This window comes from Ixodes scapularis, unplaced genomic scaffold (genome assembly GCF_016920785.2).
Source record: "Ixodes scapularis isolate PalLabHiFi unplaced genomic scaffold, ASM1692078v2 PGA_scaffold0__279_contigs__length_252992795, whole genome shotgun sequence".
NCBI classification, from domain to species: Eukaryota; Metazoa; Arthropoda; class Arachnida; order Ixodida; family Ixodidae; genus Ixodes; species Ixodes scapularis.
The window spans coordinates 28147599-28168261 of NW_024609835.1; the positions used below are offsets into that span (position 1 = coordinate 28147599).

Sequence of the window (20663 nt, forward strand, 5' to 3'; positions counted from 1 at the left end):
GATGAGAAGTAGGATGAAAGCTTTAAGTGGAGAGGAATTTTCTCCTCTCCACCTCAAGCTTCTGTCTGCTTCCTTCTCTCCACCTTGTACACTATCCTTGACCTGTCATTGACTATAAACATGTGCTACTGGTTGAATATCCCTATTGGAAACACAGTGCGATGATCTGTGTGCGTTTCAGCGAGCCGTTGATTGTGTCTACAGGGTCTGGAGGTGATGGCAGTACATGAGGACGCAGCCGCCTCCGGCGTCGGGGTACTGGTGGAGAGGGTAGAGCAGGTGGGCATGGCTCTTTTCGCAGCAGGGCCAGGTTGTGCAGTGCAGCACAGGCGCTGATGATGAGGGCTGACCGTTCCGCCTTGTACTGTAGCCGCATGTCCAGGCATGGGAAGCGTCGCTTGAACACTCCAAATGCCCGTTCCACCGAGTTCCTTGTTTTTAGGTGAGCTGCTTGGTACCTATATGGTGCAGCATTGGTAATGGAAGCAACGTTGCAAGATAAAGGTCTTCAGGTGTAAAAATCGCCACTGCTGCAACCATCAGTATGGTTCAGTAACGTGTACAGTGCGGCCCATCCATGCTAGCTGCATTTTCGGCATTTTCTATTGCTTACCAGAGGCTACTGTGCATACAGTGGTTTTGGCTGGTGTTTTCTACATTACCGTCTTAATTCAAGTTCTTGGCCCTAGTCCAATTCTAGTGACAAAAAGCAACAATTGACACCGACTAACTGTGACGAGGAAGAACAACAAATGTTCTCGAGGAAAATAAAAATAGAACTAAAATGTTGTATGCTACATACTTTTGAAACAAAAATTTGTCCACAGGAAGTGAATAATGCCAGCTTTTTTTGCCATACAAAGGCTTAAAGGTCATGAATCTAGCTGTGACAAAGATTTGCAGAACTAATAGTAACCAATAGGAACACTGTGGCTACAGCATCACTTCTTGTTAGCTGTTCTGAATTTCATGCCATTATTTCTTCCAACAAATTAGTACATACCTGCCCTTTGGGCTGTTGGCTACACCTGGGCTGGTCAGGGGCGTCAGAAGAAATGACATGCAGGCATAGCCTGCATCTCCGAGCAGCAGGCCAGGGATGCGCCGATTCTCGTACAGGACCCTTGCACGACTGTTATCGAATATCCTGCTGTCATGCACGGAGCCTGGCCATCTAGCAACAAGGTCAAAAAACTGCAGCTGGGGTCCTGTGATGGCCTGTGGATAGGAAGGAGCAGTACAGGGATGAGCAGGTTGCCATGATATGAACACAAGTGCTCAAGCTGATATTTCTACTATGATTAGTATATTTTTGACAAAGTGCATCTGCAAGCTTTGGAAATTAACTAGCATTTGAGTTCTCGCAGTTTTATGTGACGTAAGCTTCAATGTGGCTTAATTCCTAGGTTTTTCACGCAGTATAATAGAAGAGAATTTGAGCACGGGATAAAATCTCCCTAATATTTTGTTCGAAAAGTATAATTCAAGGGGAAAATGCTATAAAACATGACCGTTTGCTATAAAATAACAAAAGCCACCTCGGCACCCAATTAAATGTACGTTTCCAAACACAATACATAATTCTTGGTTTTGAACCCTCTCTAGCTGGCCCACCACCACTCTGCACTGTCGCAGAGTGCAGATCTCTCTACAAGTTCTAGTCTATATCAGTCACAATATCGCCGAGCTTTCACGTGCCACACCGGGTCTTGGCGTGCCGTTGTTTTCAACTTACTTCGCTGCCGCTAACAGCACAGACAAAAGTGAACTTACCTGCACGTTGAGGGAGAAGAACCCCTTCCTGTTCCTGAAGACTTCCCCATTGGGACCGCCAGGTCCCTTTATTTTGACGTGGGTGCAGCCGATGCACCCAGTCACACTGGGGAACTTCCCGATGTTGTAGAAATCCCGCATGACCTCGTCGCAGTCGCCCTCCGGGAAATCCACGAGGCGGGGGAAGAGAGTCTCGGCGAGGACCCGGGAGACACGCTCGATTACGCGGCACACCGTCGGCTGCGACACGTTCACGAGGTCGCCCGTGACTACTTGAAAAGTCCCGGCGCCATGAAATCTCAGCGCTACGAGGAGCTGGAGCATCGGGGACAGTGGCAGGCCGCGACTGCTCTCGTTTGCTTCCAGCGGCAGGCACTGCAGGAGGCTTACGACTGTCGATTTTGTAAAACGATAGCGCACCAGGAACTCCCAATCGTTGAAATGCTCCAGCGGATTGAGCCGGTCCCGCCAACGTCGTCTCGGCACATCGACGTCCTGGTCGGGGTCTCGGTCGTCATGAAGAACTTCGTCCGTTCTCAACACGAAGTCGACGAAGTCGGCGAACGATGCGTCGGCCGCCATGACACTGAACGCACTCGAGTGACTCGAGTGGCCGTTCAAGGTAGCTCCGGCGCAGACTCGAGATCTCGAGTAAATTTTGGAGTTTCGAGTGGAGATTTTGGAGTCGAGTGGAGTTTCGAGTGGAGATTTGTTTATGAATCGCAAAACCCCCCTCAAGTCGAGTTTCGAGTCGAGTTTCGAGTCGAGTAGCGTTTAAGAATACGGCGGTAAGAATTTTAGGCGGGATTTGAACCCACGACCCTCTAGCTGCGAGTCAGACGTTTTTCACTAGGAACGGCGCGAGCGTCTGGCACGACAAAAACGTGCTTTTTGGTAAGAACGTTTTTGCAAGCAAAGTAGTTTCCGGAGTCATGCTTTTTGGCCTGCGCCAAAGATGCAGGGAAGAGGAACCTTTACAACACAGTATGTTCTTAAAATTCCCCCCTCCCCCCCCCCCCCCCCACGCACACACACGCGCACTTGTTTATACAGCGGAGCTGTTAAGGGCTAGTTTCCCCAGTGTCGTGTCCGCCAGCAAACAAATGATGACACTAAACTCTGGACAGCTACCGCCATCTATAAATGACAACAGCAACCAGGCAACCGGCTTGCCGGTTGTCTGGCTGCCGCCGTCGCGCATAGATGGCGGTAACCTCTCCAGCCCTTCCACTCTGGCTTGGCGACTTGCGGCAGGCCATTACTTCATTCCCACCATAGTACAGCTTTACCAGAGTGAAAAGGCTGAAAGTATTCCCGAGGAATTGCCTCCTCCGTTGGTGTGTGTTCATTTGACAATTTTATTTGACACTTGTTAACCGCAACCCTTCATTGCTTTTATTTTGCACCCCGTGAAGTTTAGAAGGATCATAAAACGACATCGGGTTGGAATGTTCATGACTTTTCAGAGGCGTACTAGTACTCTGGCCCAAGTATACTCGCACAGGCCGCCACTAATTCAGAAGCTTCTTTGTCGCGGTGAAATTGCGAGGATTAAATGGGACTATTTCTTTTAGCCGTGCCTTCCCAAAGATTGATGTCGCAATTGTAGGATCAAAACCACCTGCCTGACGACAGTCGAGCGCGGCTCATGGATCGGACAGGAGGACTGCGTGAGCACCGTACATCGGCTCGTAACAATCATTGTCTTGGCAGACACTTGGGTAGTGGCTCGTGTCCAACAACTGCGGTAATGAGAATAGCCGAACTCTAACAATGCCTGAAGCATAGCACGCTTTTTCTTCCTTTAAAACCTCATCGCGGGGTATGATTAATGCTGGCGGCATAAGATAGGCACCAGGCCACATGGCCGCTTCCGGTTCCGAGTTGAGGGGCTGAACGATGCTCATATTTCTCAAATTTTTCGGTAACTGCCATTGCCTAGAAAAAATAGCAAAGCCAAGTTCAAGCAGTTATTAACGTTAGGTAGTTATCCTGAGTAGTATTTAGTGATGTATAGAAATATTTTTATAGCTCCTTTAAGCAAAGTAGAGGAATTCGAAACTTGGGCAATAACTTCAGAACGACACTCGTGTGAGACTTACAGCGACTGCTAACGTTCGGCTGTCTCTCTGAGGTCACTAAAATATTTTTTTTAGTATTCCTTCCGTACACATGTGTAGTTTTGTGTAACGTTAAATTAATGAGTCGCATTGAGTAATTTCAGTACTTCTATTCTCAGGGACTTCTTTCAGGTGCAGTTCAGCAACAACGAAAAAATATTTGGGTGCCTCAATAATGTAAAATGGGTTTTGCAACATTTTTTCTTGTACTTTCAATAAATGGTGTTAAGAAATAACCCCTAACGTTGTCAGCTTGCGGAAACATCCCTTAGTTTTCCCCTAATAGCAGATGCAGAAAAAATAAAGGAAAGAGACGGCGGTCGATATCTCCTCAACTCGCAATTTAAACAAGCGGCCACATGATCTGATACCGCCAGTGTTCATCACAGCCATGCACTAGGCGGCTAGGGTTTGGAAAGCAAAAGCTTGGGCTGAGCTCCAGATATTGTTAGAGTTGGGCTATTGTCATATGTCATTGGCATGAGTTATTACCCGAATGTTTGGCGGTGCTGATTGTCATAAACCTGAGCACTCGACTAGGGGTTATGAAAATTGCTTACGTCACGGTGTCACGTGACTCTCGGTGGGAAATCGTGATGTCATGTTACGTCATGCTGTCAACAATGTTAATAAATCTAGTGACTTCCTCAAATTAAATCGAGTTGACGCAGTGAGTCACGTGACGTCATGAGGTCACGTGACAACATGTATTGACACCATGACGTCACGTGACAACGTGACACATGGTTAATCATAGTGCCATGAAAACCCACAACTTACCATACTTTTCAATACTGTATATATGACGATTTGATCCTAGATAGAAATACAGCCGCCAATTTTTATTCCAATATGTTCATTTTGCGAAAATAACAAAAAAAAATATTACCTTGAACCGTTTTGAACCGGTTACCGTTATATTTTTTTTCGGTTCGGTTCCGGTTCAGTTCCAAGATGGCGGCAAAGATTTCGGTTCGGTTCAGTTCCGGTTCGGCTAAAAATAACGGTTCTGTTCCGGTTTTCGGTTCGGTTCGGTTCCGGTTCGACACCCTGATTTGGCCTACTATTAAAGGTTTCATAAGCTATAACTCTAGCAAAAACTACGTTCCTGTCACTGCTGTAGTCTTTCTCCGGCACAACTTTTATTGTATTTATTGAAGAAGGTTTGGAAATATCTATCTACTCATTCGTAAATTTTTGAAAAGTGCGCAGAATAAGGATTTTTGGCCATGATAGAGGCTCTCTCTTGACGAGGTTCATGCAAAGTTTGTCGTCCAACAGCGAATATGTACCCACGTGGATGTTGCGACGGATGCGCAATACCCGACAGCGTCATTTTTATCCGTCTAAGTAGTGAAAAACCATGGAACACCTCTCAGCTGCTTTGTCGGGCCCCTTACTTGAAACGGCTCACTACGCTCATACTTCACGGCGACAGTATTAGATCGTACAAGTATTTGTTTTTAAATAAGATATTGTAGAGATTCAATATTTTTATTATTCACAGATGGTGGGCTTCCTTGCCCTGATATTGTTAATATACCTTATACGAAGAGCGCACCTTCAACAATTATACTTTCTCCATACAAGTAGAAAGTGAATACCTGCCACACGTAATTTGCGCTTACCTGAAGGTATCCAGTGACGAACACCATGAATATGTCGTAAAAGAAGAGTAGAATAGAGGACATTGTGATAACCTGCAAAAAAAAAAGAGGAAAATATTCTCTGAACGCTGTAAACGAGACAACCTAAAATTGAGTGGAATGCGGTGGCAGAAACTGAAAACTGTACTCGAAAGGTCCACGAGAAAACTGTACTATGACATCCATTTTAAAAATATCGAAGATAAATTTTTCTATCCTACCGAAAGATTAGGTGAAGGGGAATTTCCAGAAGCATCTCTCCTTTCCTCAAGGCAAAACAGCGTCTTTATCATTATTAAAGGTTCACATCGAACCTTTTTGAAAGCACTTTTTTTTCTGGCGTTTGTGGAGCCACATTTTACCCATTGCAGGTCTTACCCATTGCAGTCTTACCCATTGCAGGTAAAATAAAAAAAAAGGGCTTCCCCCCCTTTTTTTTTTATTTTACTGGTGTGCGAGCGGGCTAGCGCACACCAGGGGCCCTAATCTGGACACTTGGAGAGAAAGTCGGCGAGAAATCTGGCGGCCGTGATTGGCCAACGCTGCACTTGACCTTGGCGCCGGCCAATCAGAGCCACCAGATTTCTCGCCGAATTTTTCGCCAAGTCTCCAGATTAAGGCCCCAGCTCGGAGCGCGTGGAGTGAAAGCTCGCGCTGCAGAGTCCAGGATCCTCCCCGCCCCTGCCAGTTTCGATCTGGATAAACATTGTACTGGCGTCCGGTCGTACATCACTACTGCTTGATGCACGTTAAAGACACCAGGCTTGCGGTTGTACTGCACTGGCTAAATTTCTGATCTACAGCTGGGAGACAACTCGTCTGATGAGGCAGAATAAGTTCTAGGTTGTATAAATACACACACACACCAATTGTTGTTGTTTTTTGTGTTTTTTTTTTTTTGCAGTTAAAAAAATAAAGCTTTGGTTCTTGCTCGAGTTCGACAAAAGAGAACGAAAGGAATCCTGACTTGAATAAAAGGAACTGACCAGGACACCGTGAAACTATGACTCTAAATACCAGGTAAGTGTTCATCTGATTCTTTAGCGGGACCCATCATTACAGTGCATCTATATTCCCTAGTTTATGTTAGTACTTGCATGAACACTACGCCAAAATGAGTTCAACACTTAAACAAAAATGGCGACGCGTCTATTTCGCCGCAGATCAAATGAAGAGTTAATCACAACGATGTATAGGGAAAACTCCTAGCCAGTTCCAAAGCCCAATAAACAGATCAGCTATAAGCGCTATCCGCGATGGGAGAATAGAGCACTGCATAAAACTAAAAAAAAAACAACATATTTTAGTTCTTTAACTTTCACCGAGCACCATCAGCTCGGTGAAAGTGATAAGCTTTTTGCATGCTCTGCGACACGGGAAAAGGCTTAGGAGCGCTGATCCAGTTCTACTATTACCAAATCTTATCAAATATACTACCAGTGTATGAATTCAAACGACTCAACTAAAGGAAGTTTGCAGAATAGAGTGCCCAAGACAAAACGTGAGAGCCGTTCATCGCCCCTGATCCCTGCCCGAGTTTGTTTTTCACATTTATCGGTTAAATCTCGCACATTTACAAAAAGACTACTGCGCGTCGTCGCTCACCCTGAAGTTGGGCAGGTGCGCGCAGCGAACGATGTTTAGGGCGAAGCTCACGCCGATAAAGTTCTGCAGGACCCAGGCGTGCTGGTGGCTCTTAAAGACCAGCCAGAGCGTGGGGATTCCCAATGCCGCCAAGAGGACCAGGTGGTGTCGCAGCTCCATGCTCGGGACGAAGCAGGGGAACAGCAGGTTCGGCAACCTGCAAGCAGACGTGTAAACGTTACTGAAATAAAGTAACTAAATACCGTTGCCGCTCACTCACTCGAAAGGTAACTGAGACGCTTGCATCGTTACTTCAATTTAAAAGGGACGCGTTACTTCATCATGTTGAAAGCAACGCGGAATTTTTTCTCCTTAAGGCTCGTTCACACTCTTGCAACCGAGTACGACCGAGAGAGACCAGACCGGTTTTCTTAGAACCGGATGCGCTGCAGCGGGGCTGGTCCTAAGAGATCGCAAGAGGATTAAAAACCGGTCTGGTCTCTCTCGGTCGTACTCGGTTGCAAGAGTGTGAACGGGCCTTTACTCTAAAGTATTATTATTTACGCGTTCATTCGAGGACAACTGTGGCTATACTGGCATACATTGTTCGCGTCTTTTTATGATCCACCAATCGTGTTTGCTTGTCGCGCAAGTTATAGACCCAAGTTGAGGTGAACTAGTGTTGTTCACGTTCCCCTCCAAAAGTTACTAAATACCGTTACTCCTTACTACATCAAAAAGTTGCTAAAATACGTTACTCGTTCCTTGTCTTAAAAACTAACTAGGTCGTTACTTCATTCACAAAAAAGTTGCTAAGTACAAGTAAGGCGTTACGTACAAGTCTGCCGTTTCCCATGATATTAACTGACAGGATGAGAACACCGTGACGGTCTGCATCGAACTCCCTGCCTTCAGCACGCTCTCGGTGCATTCCGCCGTGCTTTGGCTGCGCGCGCACGCTCAAGGCTGATGCGACGCCAAAGCGCCATCAAAAGTAGGAAGCTCGCGCTGGAGGCGGGACAACTGAAAGACCTCCTGACAGGGGCTAAGTTCGTCTGCTTGTTTTGCAGGGGTTGCTGTGACGTCAGAACGCCGATCTCTGATTGGCTTTGATTGAAAGATAGAAGGTAGACCTCGAGGCAGCTCGCTTTGAGGTCTACCCACTATCTCTCAATCAGAGCCAATCAGAGCTCGGAGTTCTGATGTCACAGCAACGCCTGCAAAAGAAGCAGACGAACTTGCGTTCCGCATAGGTAAAATCAACGCTACTGAAGGCTTTTCTCATATAAAATCAAAACTGCATGCTGCGTTGTGCTTTAAGATGTAGAAGTGCAATAGGGTGTTGTAGTAGATTGTTTTTCTCCTCCGCCACGGTATCCGTAAAGAAAACACCACAACTGCGCATGCGCGCCGCCAGCTCTGCCTGCATAGTTCAAGGTATTGTGGCGGATTACGGAGCGCTATCCGGGTGCTTAGCGGTCTGTGAAAACGGTCTACTGCAACTCCCTCATGGCGCATCGTTAGGGAGTTGTAGTAGACCGATCGTGAATCGGCTGGAATATTTTCATTTTACTATTTGTTTTAGAAAAAAAAAAGAGTTGCGAGGGTGCATGCACACCTGATAAGTTGAGACGTGTTGGTGGCAAGCGCCGAGGATATATTACAGATTTAACACCACTCAGACTTGTGAACCTTGTCACGGTTAGGAAACAGGCAGCCGTATACACATTCGACACACAGAATTTTGTAGTTTCCAAGACATCGCAGCTATCCTATCGGGAAGCTTAAAATATCTCGAGCAAAGCTGTGCTTTGCATTGCTAAAAAAAAAATGCTTTCAATCTCTAACCTGCCACGTTCGCAGAGATTTTCGCGGGCACTACCACTTCGTTCATACCTTACAGTACGTTGTATCACTTTCTACAAAAACGGTTCAACGGTATATCAGTACAACAGCTAGAATTAGGACATCATATCAACTAATAATTGATAACGATATCACAGCAATAAATTTCATAGGTCTTTTGGAACGACTTGCCAACGGTAAATGTTTAAAGACATAAAACTATACCCTCTAAAAAAACGGTTACAGAAAAAGCAAACTATGCTTGCGAAGTTGCTCGTGCAATGTTATCTAATAATGTATGGTCCTTGGGAACTAAGAGCCTTGTCTGACGTTTTACACGCATTTTCAGAAACCTAAAATTTCGGACATAAATTTAACGCACAAGCTAGGGCGGATGCAGGTCTTTCCAGAGTTAGGCGAGAGGTGTCAGCATATCAATTGTTTGGGAAAACACCTCCCCCTGCCCCCTTTTGCCCCGCCCTAAAATTTACGCATGCAGAATTCAATAAAGGAGGAAGCATCCGACCCCCCCCCCCCCCCTCTAAATCCGCCTCTGCGCAAATCTCGGATCACCAACGTGGGAAATCACCAGCTCCTAATTTTTTTTTCAAGCTTACCGTAACGTTCCCACAAATCGCTTTTTTTATAAATAGTGAATGGTTGTTGTTTGAATATAGCGACAAATGACGCAGGCGAGCTGATAAAAATCAAACACCGTAACACTTAATCTTTGTTCCCCTCGATATAAACAATAGTGAATGTCAGCATGCATGCGTCTTTATGAAGTTTCATTAAAAAAAATCGCAGTCTGCGCGTGTCATATCACAAGTCCGGCCATCCCGCGTTCGCAACCGTGGTGCGGCTGGAGGAAACACTCCCCGAGACGCTTTCTTAAAAATTTGTATAGTGACGTCACAAATGTGGCATGCGCCTTGACCCTGGCGATGACTCAGCAACGCGGGCAAAACTGTAGCCTTTCTCGGCGACTCCTGTGACATATCTTGCCGTCGTCTCGGAGACGCTCCTGTGCTAAAAGCTGTCGAATGCAACGCCCATCAGAAACACGTTTCAGGAATCGGAATTAATAACACTATTTATGCGGTTGCCACTGTCCTCACCTGACGCTGATGCAGGCCATTGGAAAAGAAACGGCGTCGAAGATGACCACCAGGGATACCACGGAGCCGATCATGATAAACGTCAGCATGACGTACACTGCGAGAAACAAGGGTTCGTCGTAAACATTGCGCTCATGGCACACCCTGTACAAGTGAACAATGGGCAAGCTCCACCTTCGGCGGGAAATTACTATGACGCGGGTTCTTCTCATTCTTCTTTTGTGCGGTTGTGCGGGGACAACTACATGAATCGATGGTTTATCTCGTTATTATACTTGCTATATAATGTTTAACAAACCTGTCGTGACGTCGTTCTCAACCGCGATTATTGAGGCGCTGCCGCAGCTTTCATCTATCAATTCTCTTATTATCTTTAAAATTATTACCCAGCTGTCACATAATAAATTCTCAGCTTTTTCATGTCACGTCTTATTGAAGCGTCAAGCCAAATTCTAACCTAACGAGTTAAACGCGATACCGTTGAGGCTGGTTCCCACATTTGTGTTCGGGTCTGATCGACTGCGCTGCCACCGTGTGGAATCAAATGAAATACAATAATTTTATTTGCACCTGCATGTACAGACAGATACAAAAAAAAAACTATTTTTGGTTCTCTATGAATTGCGATAGCATTCGTCATGGGACTCACGACAGAGCTCGCTGTGAATGCGACGACTCAAATTTTCTGTGAACATTTTATTTTATGAATGGTTTGCGACGCAATCATTGACATCAGTGCGACTGCACCGTGCCACTTCAAAACTGAGTGATTGCTTCGCCCATGTATAATCGCTTAATCTTCTGTTTCTGGTTAACCGTTTGAACGCTCAAGCTGTTTCCTCGCCATCATTGCAGTTTCGTGTGTGTGTCTTGTCCTGTCTCTGTGTAACTGTTAATTGTTCAAGCTGTTTCACCGCCATCGTTCACCTTGTACGAACTAGCTCAACGCAACCCGATAATTCCTTCGTAGCTTGGCTGTCCTGGAGGACGACCTCTAGGGCGATCTCATCGACGGCCTCAAGGACGGCGTCCTAGAGGACGACGTCAAAGACGATGTCTAGAACGACCTCTAGGGTGACCTCTAGGCTGATCTCGATGGAAACCTCTAGGACGACCTCAGGAACGACGTCTCGGACGACTTCCTAGAGGACGACGTCGAAGGTGGCGTCTAGTACGACCACTCAGACGACCTCTAGAACGACGTCGAGGACGTCAGGTCCTTCGAAGAGGGTGCGGATGTGAAGGACTGCGTACTGTCGCTCCGCATACGCGCGGCGCTTGCGTATGCCTGGCACATACTCGCGCCGCAATATGCACGGCGCATTCGAGGCCAGATCATGTATCGCGAAAACCGACTGAAGTAGCTCAAGAAGGCCATCGCATTGAAAAAATATATTTGTTGGCTTAATGAGGCCGGGGCCCCGAGTGCTCGGCAAATGGTGCTGAAGGTTAAGAAAATAATTAAAGTATAACATCATAATCTATACCCTGAGACAGGAAAGAAATTATATGACGGACAAGACGACACGAGGATGTTATGTGCCGTCTTGCCCGTTATTTTATTTTCTCCCTGTCACAGGGTTTGTGTTTTGACGTTTCCTAACCAGTTCGCCAGAACTTTCACTTCTTGGAAGTAACGTGCAAAGAAAAAATACATTAACTAAACGGTTTACATAAATGAATACATGTTACTCAAAAAGTACTACGTACCTCTCACGATAAGATGCTCCATCTATCTGATAAACATGAAACACTTCATATTTGCTTATATTTTCTTTGTTTAGGTGCTTTTTCTTTTACTATGACGTTAGAACGATTTTGGCAATGTTATAAGCGACCATTTCTCATAAATAGCACGTAGATTTGATTTCGCAAATACTACAAAACTATAGTTCTATTACGCAAGCGTTACGCAGTTACTCTAGTTACACGCACATAAGAATTAGTTTTTCAGGCTACTTGATAGATGGCGCCAAGGTGTTCTCTCGTCGCCAGCGGTCACATGCCGTCTCTAACGCGGTCAATCACACTTAAATGCATAGGTGTGAAGGAGACTTTCATTACCCGATAGCTCAACCAACATCACTTAAAAGACAATTAAGGCCTACATTTTTTTCTCCTGAATCGTCATCACAAGTGGATCCACGCAGCACCATCTAGCTCACGGCAGCGACATCGCCAGCGCGTCTCGCAGCATCTCACAACGCGCCCCAATAAGCGGCGATGCCACACGCGCGCGTATGCATCCCTTTGCTTTCTAATCTCGCCAAACGTCGGCGTGTTTGCCGCTTGGGGTGGATCGAAAATCCACAAACGATGACGTCACGCGCACACCTTGTCTTCTAGGCCTTCTAAGTGATATTGGCTCAACGGACACGAACTCCCTTTCTCTGTGAAAGCCTAACGCGAGGGACCAGATTCGAAACCTCAACTCTCGTGTCTTCCTTTATTTCTGTTTTTTGGTGACTCACTTAGTTTGCTGAAGAAATAGTAGAGAAGAAGGAGATTGATGGCCAGAGTCACGACAAGCAGAATGAGCAACTGGCAATTGACCGGGCAGTCGCTGAGCATAAACTCCTCTTCGAGCTCTTGTAACGCTTCGTCGGAGTACGCGAATGCATCGTCGGCCTTGTTTTCGGCAGGTTCTTTCTCAAGCTGCTGCTGCTGCTGCTGTTCCTGGGTGGTCGTCGGTGGAAATTTCGCGCTAGCTTTCTCGGGCGGCTTTTCGATAACGGCACTTTGAGGCTTTGGTGGTTCAAGCGCGTCCATCTCGTCGTCTTCCTTGTCTGCTTGGGGCTTGGACATGCACCGATGCTGCGTCAGGTACCTAAAGAAACAACCGAACCCCGTAATGTTAAAACAAAAAAATTACAGGATGGCCTGTTGGTGGATTCTTAGGGAATGATTCAGCATGACCCTTTCAAAATGTCACGCACGACCCTTTTTGAAAAATGCTAACGCTGACCCCTTAACTTTTCTCTTTTGGCTTTCTCTTTGCCTTTCTCTTTTTCCTCCTCTATTTTTTGCTGCCTCTTTTTAGCCTCGTTACGGGGTTAGTGTTAGTGTTTCCCTACGGGCGACGTGTGTGGCGCTTCCCAATGGTCATGCGAATAGACCGACACGCGGCGCGGCTCTGTTTACCAACACGGCTGGAAGGCCGCGCATGCGCAGAAGATAAGTGGGCAGAAGCGGCCAGGCTCTTCGTGTTTTGGCCATTGCGTTGTGTGGCGTGCGCTCATTGTTGACGTTGTAGAGACGCTTCTAGCTTTATTTGTGCGTCGTACTTCCTGTCAACGTATGCCCGACTATATTAGCTCGCTACCCGAGCCTGAACGGCAGCGGTATCGAGATAAACTGTGCGTGGACGGCGTTGCCTTCGATGATCTTTAGGCCGTAAACAAGGCCTGCTGGAGTTCCGACATGAAGTTGCTGCCACCAACGTGGATGGCTCACGTCGTCGTTTACTTAGTTTTTTTCGTCAAGCCAGTTCACGGCCGACACGGTGCAGGCGTACTATCACGATCATTATGAGTGCGAACACCGCTCCGCGTGGAGCGCGGTACTATCTGTGCATTCTCTATCCTTGAGAAACTCAGGAGAGCTTATTGATGTCATGGATAACAATCACGGTAGGAAGTGTTCAGTTTGCTCAGTGAACATGAAGGATCTATATTATTCTCTTGAAAAGAAAAGACTGATGTCGGCGGTAAAGGAACGGTTAGAGCTAAATCTAGTGAAATTTCAGTCAGAGTCGGCAGTGTCGGTAGATGGTTTTCTCATAGTTCCGGACCGATACCTGCAGTCAACAGTTATTGAGTATGATGAACGGATGTACGTACAGCAGGAGGGTGTCTGTATAGGATCCTCGGTCGCGCCACTTTTGGCCAAGTTTTATCTCAACACCCTAGACAGAGTTGTGGCTGAGAAGACAAGAGAGTTGCCCCCAGATGTAGGTTCAGTCCGAAGATATGTAGATGATATAATTGTGTGCACTTTTCAAGAGAAACTTTCGGATACTCTGCAAAATGTAATAAGTTCAGCGGCCCCGGAGCTGCGTTTCACTGTGGAAAAACCGGAGGACAATGTCATTCAATTTTTGGATTTACGCATTCATGTGGGCAGTGGGCTGTGTTGGGAATATGGGACGCAGGCGGCCACAACCCGTCCTATCGAAGCAGGGTTGTGATTCTAAAATTGTAAAGGCAGGGGTAGTGAGGTCTCCGACCCAGAACGCTCTACAAAGGTCATGCATTCATTACATGGAGCAGTCTTTGAAAAGACAATGGGGATGACTGGAGAGGGCCGGCTATCAAGAATCCTTCATGAAACGGCAGCTTGCTGTACAGATCGAAGATAAACCAAGTGTCAAAATCCGACGGGCTGCCATTCCATATTTTCACGCCATTTTGCATAACTTGAAGGCATGTGAAGAGAGATTTGGGGTTAACACCCTTTTCACATGTGATTTCAAATTAGCTAAACTGACTCCTTTTGAGGCAGGACAGAAATAGTGTAAAATATGCATCGCGACAGATCTCTTCCATGTGTCAGTGGAGTAGTCTATGAAATTCCTTTGGAATGCGGCTTTAAATATGTTGGTCAGACTGCAAGATGCATTAGCGATAGGTTGACAGAACATAGACGGAATGTGCGGATTAACGCTTCAAACTCTGAACTAGCGAGGCATCTCCAGGAGTGTAATGCATGTACAGCGAACTGGTCAGAGACAGAAATCGTACACAAAGAGCGTGAGGAGATGAGACGTGTTGTCCGAGAAATTGTTCGCATAAAAACATCGGGAAATTGCATTAGCCAAGCGTCACTGCAAATTGGAAGTGAGTCAAAAAAGTTTCTTCGACTGTAAAGACCTAGTGTGGGGTGGACGTAAAAGGGGAGGAGGTTGCTTCGCAGTTGTTTGCATTGTTGGGTTTGGGATCGTTTGGAATCGGATCGCTAGAAAGCATTGTTGGCGACTGTGTGTGATTCATGGTTCAGTTCAGGGAGTTGGAGACGGTCTTTTTGTGTTTCCAAGTGCTGGTGTTACATCGTCCGCGTCGAAGTCCTTCCGGGTGCGGTGGTGACGACCTTGTGTTTCTGTCTGTATAAGGTGTTTTTTTTATGTATTGGTTGCAGTTCGGTGGATTGTCTTTCCGGTGTTTTGTTTGTAGTTCAGTGATCAACCTTTGTGTTGGTGGCGACGTTTGACGTTCGGGGGAGGTTATATAAGACGTAGAGGCAATAAAGTCTTTAGCTGAGTTTGAGACGTTGTCTGTCTCTTTATCGTTTTACTTCACGGATATCTGTTTTTCAAACCACAGTCTCAGGTTTTCAATCATCGTGTGTCTTGGCTATTGTTTTTTTCCTAACGTTCCGCTTTTATCCTGTTTAACATTTTACTACTCATTGACTCATTGATAAGTGCACCAGTAAGGAGGCGTTAAGCTGTTGGTGGGTCACTGAAAATAAGAATAAATAAATAGATTCCCTAAGAATCCACCCATGGTTTCCTATATCTTTTTTTTACAGCGAAGCTCTATGTGACTCGTTGGTCGGGCTTTTTCGTGTCCGTCGACAGAACTATAGTCGAAAGAATTGTCGACAGAAAAGCATCGTGCGCGCCTTATCATTGTTCGCACGCGCCTCATCTATCGTGTGGTTTTGACAGTTGTATCAATAAGAAAACCACAAAACAAGTGTCGAAACCACATGATAGATGATAAGGCGTGCGCGAACAATGCAAAGCACTTAGCGCTCCCCGCATGCGTTTCGCTGTAAAGATTGCGGCTGCATAAACTGCCGCGGCAATGGCAGAGTTCGAAGTGGGGAGTGACGTAACTAGCCCCTCTAATAATCTGAAGCACGTAGAGCTCCCCGCATGCGTTTCACGGTAAAGATTGCGGCTGCTTAAGCTGCCGCGGCAACGGCAGCGTACGAAGTCTTTCATATATAAAAAACGTTTTGGTACAATGCATTTACTTTTCTTTCGTTAATCATTTGGAATAGACCCTTTTGCTGTTAACAAACATAAACTGCCGCTTGCGTCCCAAGCGACTTCCGGTCGCACCGTCTTTTCGAGCCTGTTGAGCTTGCTTATGTCACCAGTGCTAGAAAGCACAAATGCTACACGGACAACAAAGTTGGAGATTTAACAAGGGCCTTAGGCTGTACAATATCACATCTTGGAGGGGACAGGTTCGTTTACAATACTCGAAACATTTTAACAGATCTCGCACTCCTTCCTTCTATTGGTGTTCACAGAGAGAGTTGGTGGTTAAACGTTTCATCTCTATTTCAAGCAGCGGTGTTAAAGGAGCTGTGCAACAAGTTCAGGGCTTTGCTTAAATTATTGTGGAAGTTGATGCCTGACACTTCTGAAGTGAACTACAGAAAACAGATTTTGCCTGGATACCCTAGCTTTTATTTACAAAAATGAAAAAAATCCAGGTTTTTGCCGCCTCTCAACTCGTACGTCGGTTCCGGGTCACGTGCGCAGTGACGTTGAGGGGGTAGGCGCGGGGTTCCGGAAAAGTGAGCAGCGAGAACTCATCCGCTCGCGACCGCGTGACCACGTGCTGGCGGGTGCCGCGCGAACAATATGGTGAAAGGAGGAAAGTCTCATCCGGGTCCGGCCAAATGGTCCGGCCATAGCGCGTCCGGCCCTGTCCGCCTCCCCCTTTGGCTTCTGGCGGCTGTTCGTGGTAGCAGAGAGAGCTGACGTTTTTTGGACCTAGGATAGATGGCGCCACTAAAACTCCGTATAATAAAAGTTGTGTCGATGATACCAGGTTTTTGACGCATTTATATATATGTTGGAACGACAAGATTTATAGAAAAATTACCTTTTATCGAGCAGGTATTCGCACAACTTGCTATCTTTCTACAAGATATCGCTATTACGCGGCGGAATCGCAACATTTCGATGAAAGAAGGTGTGTTTTCTGTCGTTCGTGACAAGGTGAACAATATCAAAAGCAGAAGATGCTAATTATTTCAACGTTAAAATCAAGCAATTAAATTAAGCAAGACCATAATGACTCCAATGTCATTCGGAGCCGCATACTACGTAATTCGATATAGAATAAAAACTGACTTGCCTGCGATACGCTAGTCCCCACCACCTCGAGAAATTAAGGACGTGGCTTTATATGTTCGTCCTTTTCGTTTCTTGATTAATTCTTCGGCGGTCCTAGCGTCTAATGCAGCAATCTCATTGACTGTGGAGCAATTAAAATATTCTCAGAACCCTGCATTTCTTCAGCCGTCGGTGACTATGGTCCCTGTGAGTGTCTTTGTTATTAGGTTCCCCAAGATCGTGTCCGTGTATGTCGACACAAACCTGCCTGGACAGCTACCGCCATCTATAAGCGACGGCGGCAAGCACGCAACCAGTATAGTTCCCGCCGTCGCTCGTAGATGGCGGCAACCTTTCCAGTTATAATAGAAGAATGGATAGTTGGGCAGGTTGGTGGGATTCATCGTAGGAAACAGCGCGAAAAACAGACGACGACGAAGAAGCACACAGTGTATCGAGTACAGCTCCGCTAGTCTTCCTTTTTCACGAGAGTGGAAAGGCTGAACGTTTTAGCTGGGACCCTTAGAGAATATGCCGACCTCCAAAAATATTCCCCTTTGTACGGGTAACACAGCGTGCGTGCATGCACTTACAACAGCTTCCTGGTGCTGCCCGACCAGAGTGCGCCGACCGCCACCGTGCCGCAGGCCAGCGACCATATGACCAGCAGCGTGGGAATCGCGCTCCAATCCACCAGGTACAACGCCAGCGTGGAGTCGTCTTCACCACCTGCCTGCCAGTCACGCCCATTAGAAAGAGCACAACCCGAGTCTCGCTACCACTTTAAAAAGTCCCGTCTGCATTTTTTGTTTTGTTTTTCTCTTTAGAGAACACTTATAGAACCAATCACCAGGATCTATCATTCTAAATATTTGGAGCACCTACTTTCCCGGAACGTGCTTGGGCGTGTCAATCGCTGCAATTTGTGAAGGCGAATCACGAGGCTCAAAATATGTTTATATCTAAGAACCCAGTCTGCGATACGGCACTGTGCATGGTGAAACGTCATTCTTAGTGCCACAGCGCTGATTGTGTCCTTAGGTCCAAACAAGTTTTAACAAGTTTACAACGATGAAAAAAAAACACAGGAAAGCTGGTAAAGTAGTTGCACAATAATAAACCCGAGACTTGGAAAAAAAAATGAAGGCGGATAACCTCACACAACATATAAAAACACTGCTGTGTTTCAAGATGTGCATTTTCTGCGTATCTTTTCCTTTTCTTAGTTTTAGGTTTATTATTATGAGGATATTTTCAACCCAGTCATTCGCCGAGCTCCCTGCGTAGATTGCAGTGAATAGCCACCCCAAGTACGTTGCGGCAGAGTAGACTATCCAGATTTCTTAGAGTGCATATATGGGGCGGTATCTCACCACGTTTCCGGCTCGAACTCTCGCGAGAATACATACTGGTGTGACGTCAACTTTTGTTTTTCTCTGCGTTGAGACAGTGTTCTCCAGCTCAAATTATTTTGCCTCTACTGTCATGCAATAGTGTATGTTTGACTGTTGTTAAATGCAAGCTGCCATCTTGGAGCTGTGGCCTCGCCAAACTGCACTTGTTGCAGCTTTTTGTCCCAGCTGCGATCTTTCTTGTGAAAGAAAATAAAGTATTGATTGATTGATTGATTGATTGAAATTATTCAAACCGTGGGACCTAAAGCCCCTTGATAAAGGTGTTTTCACAAGTACCGCCAACCATTGTTGCGGAAATCCGCAAGACACGTGCCACGAGCGGGTGCTCCGCCGCCATTCGCTTCCAAGGGCCGCTCATTTCAGTGCTGCGCCGCCATTTGCTTCCAAGGGCCGCTCGAGACCTGGTCCACGTGCGCTCGCGCATTTGGCGCTACTTGCAAAGACAAACGAAAACATATCGAGGGGCTTTAGTGGGACCAAGCAAGCAGCGCCACGTTGCGACTCCTAGCAGAATCATTTCGCATTCAACACGGTTGGACTATCCTATATATCCTGTGTATACAGCCTATCTTAGGCCATGTTCCAAAATTTACTCGATCTTACTCCAGGGTAAGAATTGTGTACCTTGGCGTTCCAAAACCTACCCGCGTCCAGCGTTTTTCAATCTGTGATGTCTCGTGACACGACCCGCCGGAGTAACTGGGATTCATTTGGGTAAGATTTGGAACGCAGTCATAGTTTCTAATCAATGTCAGCTTAACTGAGCGCAGCGCTATACAAAACGTTCCGGGTCACACTCGGCGCTATTTTTTTGACACGAGACCTTGAAATTCAGAACACAGATATCCTTCATGCGCCGGCAAAAACCTCCGCGATCATCTCAATCCCAGTACGTTTACTCGCTCCGCCGGTGAGCGAGGAGCAATCTGATAATAGGAGGAGCGAAAAATCCTTGTCACGTAGGTTTGATCAATAAGGGCCCTGATGAATGCCGTCCCGTGGAGATTTCCGAACCATCGAGAACACAACTTCGTGAAGGCGTATTCCGGCACGTATAAACGAGAGAGAAAGAGGAAGAAAAAGACACCTGAGCACTTCTTATGAGTTGTGAATGCGAAAGCATGAATGTCGTTCTTCCGCTCCCTTAGTTCGTCTGCGGTGTACTGGCGTGGAGGGCCACGCATCGCTACTGCCGAGGTTGGTGTCGTCGACGATATAGATGCCTCAGGCGCCGCGATGCTCCTCGGCGCCCAGAGGAGCAGAAGCATTGGCCTGAGCAACACCGGCGCGACATGTGACCCAAGAAGGGGGAGAGAGGGGCTGCCAAGCGCGCGCCACCCTCTTTATTTGCACGTTTTTCGTAGTCTCAAACAACGCCCGCATTAGTTGCCCGTCCTCCGCGGTCACAAACAACGCCAATGGCGCTCCATGAGACGGTTAATGCTTTCGCATAAAAATTAAAGGACGCTTAAGCTTCGCCTTTAACAGTGGAACGCGATAGCTAAATCAAAAACCTCCGCTCGTTCTTAAGCCGCGCCAACTTGTCTGCGTGGCCTAGTCGGTAGCATGTCTGGCTCGCCACCTTCGGTTGCGAGCCAGACACGCTGCCGATCCGATCCCGCTCCGCCTAAAATGCTTTGATTTCTTTTTTCTTTAAGGCAGATGAATTACTTATCGACCAATCAGGATATTCCCGTCCCACCAATGCCGATACCGACGCCGACGCCGGCTCCTTTCCGACACGAGCTCCTTAAGGCCATCAATTTAAAACATGGCTGTGTGTTGCCGCCGTTGCCGCTTATAACCGTGGGAAACACGCCTGAATTCGAGCTCCGAGCAATTCCTGCGGGACGAATGGCGTAAAAACACGTGCAGAGCAACGCTGGACGCGTGTAGGTTCTTCGAAAGTCAAAACGCCAAACCTTTGTCTCCGGAGCGATTTCGAGAATCACAGCCGCGGGAAAGCAGTGTATAGCGAACGCGGCCTATAGCGTAACACACGCAGATGCTGATTTGTCGCACATAAAAAGTTCCTGCTCGCCGGCCAATGAAAGGCCCACGATCTGCGCTACGCTGCGTTCGCTGCGCTG

General features: G+C 46.7%; 2 protein-coding genes across 2 annotated transcripts; both read right to left on the bottom strand.

Moving 5' to 3' along the window:
* Positions 1-91: 91 nt before the first annotated feature.
* On the bottom strand, positions 92-2553 carry LOC121836218 (putative nuclease HARBI1). Its single transcript, XM_042291072.1, has 3 exons — positions 1774-2553; positions 1004-1218; positions 92-458 (listed from the first exon to the last, which is right to left on the bottom strand). Exons 1-3 carry the CDS (start codon positions 2353-2355, stop codon positions 143-145), a joined length of 1113 nt encoding a protein of 370 aa, XP_042147006.1. The 5' UTR covers positions 2356-2553; the 3' UTR covers positions 92-142.
* Positions 2554-5437: 2884 nt separating this feature from the next.
* On the bottom strand, positions 5438-10179 carry LOC121836632 (signal peptide peptidase-like 2B). The gene is made up of 3 exons (XM_042291595.1): positions 10087-10179; positions 7145-7340; positions 5438-5593 (listed from the first exon to the last, which is right to left on the bottom strand). Exons 1-3 carry the CDS (start codon positions 10173-10175, stop codon positions 5438-5440), a joined length of 441 nt encoding a protein of 146 aa, XP_042147529.1. The 5' UTR covers positions 10176-10179.
* Positions 10180-20663: the final 10484 nt, after the last annotated feature.

Coding starts and splice junctions, on each gene's coding strand:
- LOC121836218 (XM_042291072.1), bottom strand. CDS start 2,355: ATGGCGGCCGACGCATCGTTCGCCGACTTCGTCGACTTCGTGTTGAGA. Junction 1,219..1,773: donor TCTTCTCCCTCAACGTGCAG/GTAAGTTCACTT, acceptor TCCTATCCACAG/GCCATCACAGGACCCCAGCT. Junction 459..1,003: donor GCCAACAGCCCAAAGGGCAG/GTATGTACTAAT, acceptor TGCACCATATAG/GTACCAAGCAGCTCACCTAA.
- LOC121836632 (XM_042291595.1), bottom strand. CDS start 10,175: ATGCTGACGTTTATCATGATCGGCTCCGTGGTATCCCTGGTGGTCATC. Junction 7,341..10,086: donor ATGGCCTGCATCAGCGTCAG/GTGAGGACAGTG, acceptor GTCTGCTTGCAG/GTTGCCGAACCTGCTGTTCC. Junction 5,594..7,144: donor CGCACCTGCCCAACTTCAGG/GTGAGCGACGAC, acceptor TTTTTTTTGCAG/GTTATCACAATGTCCTCTAT.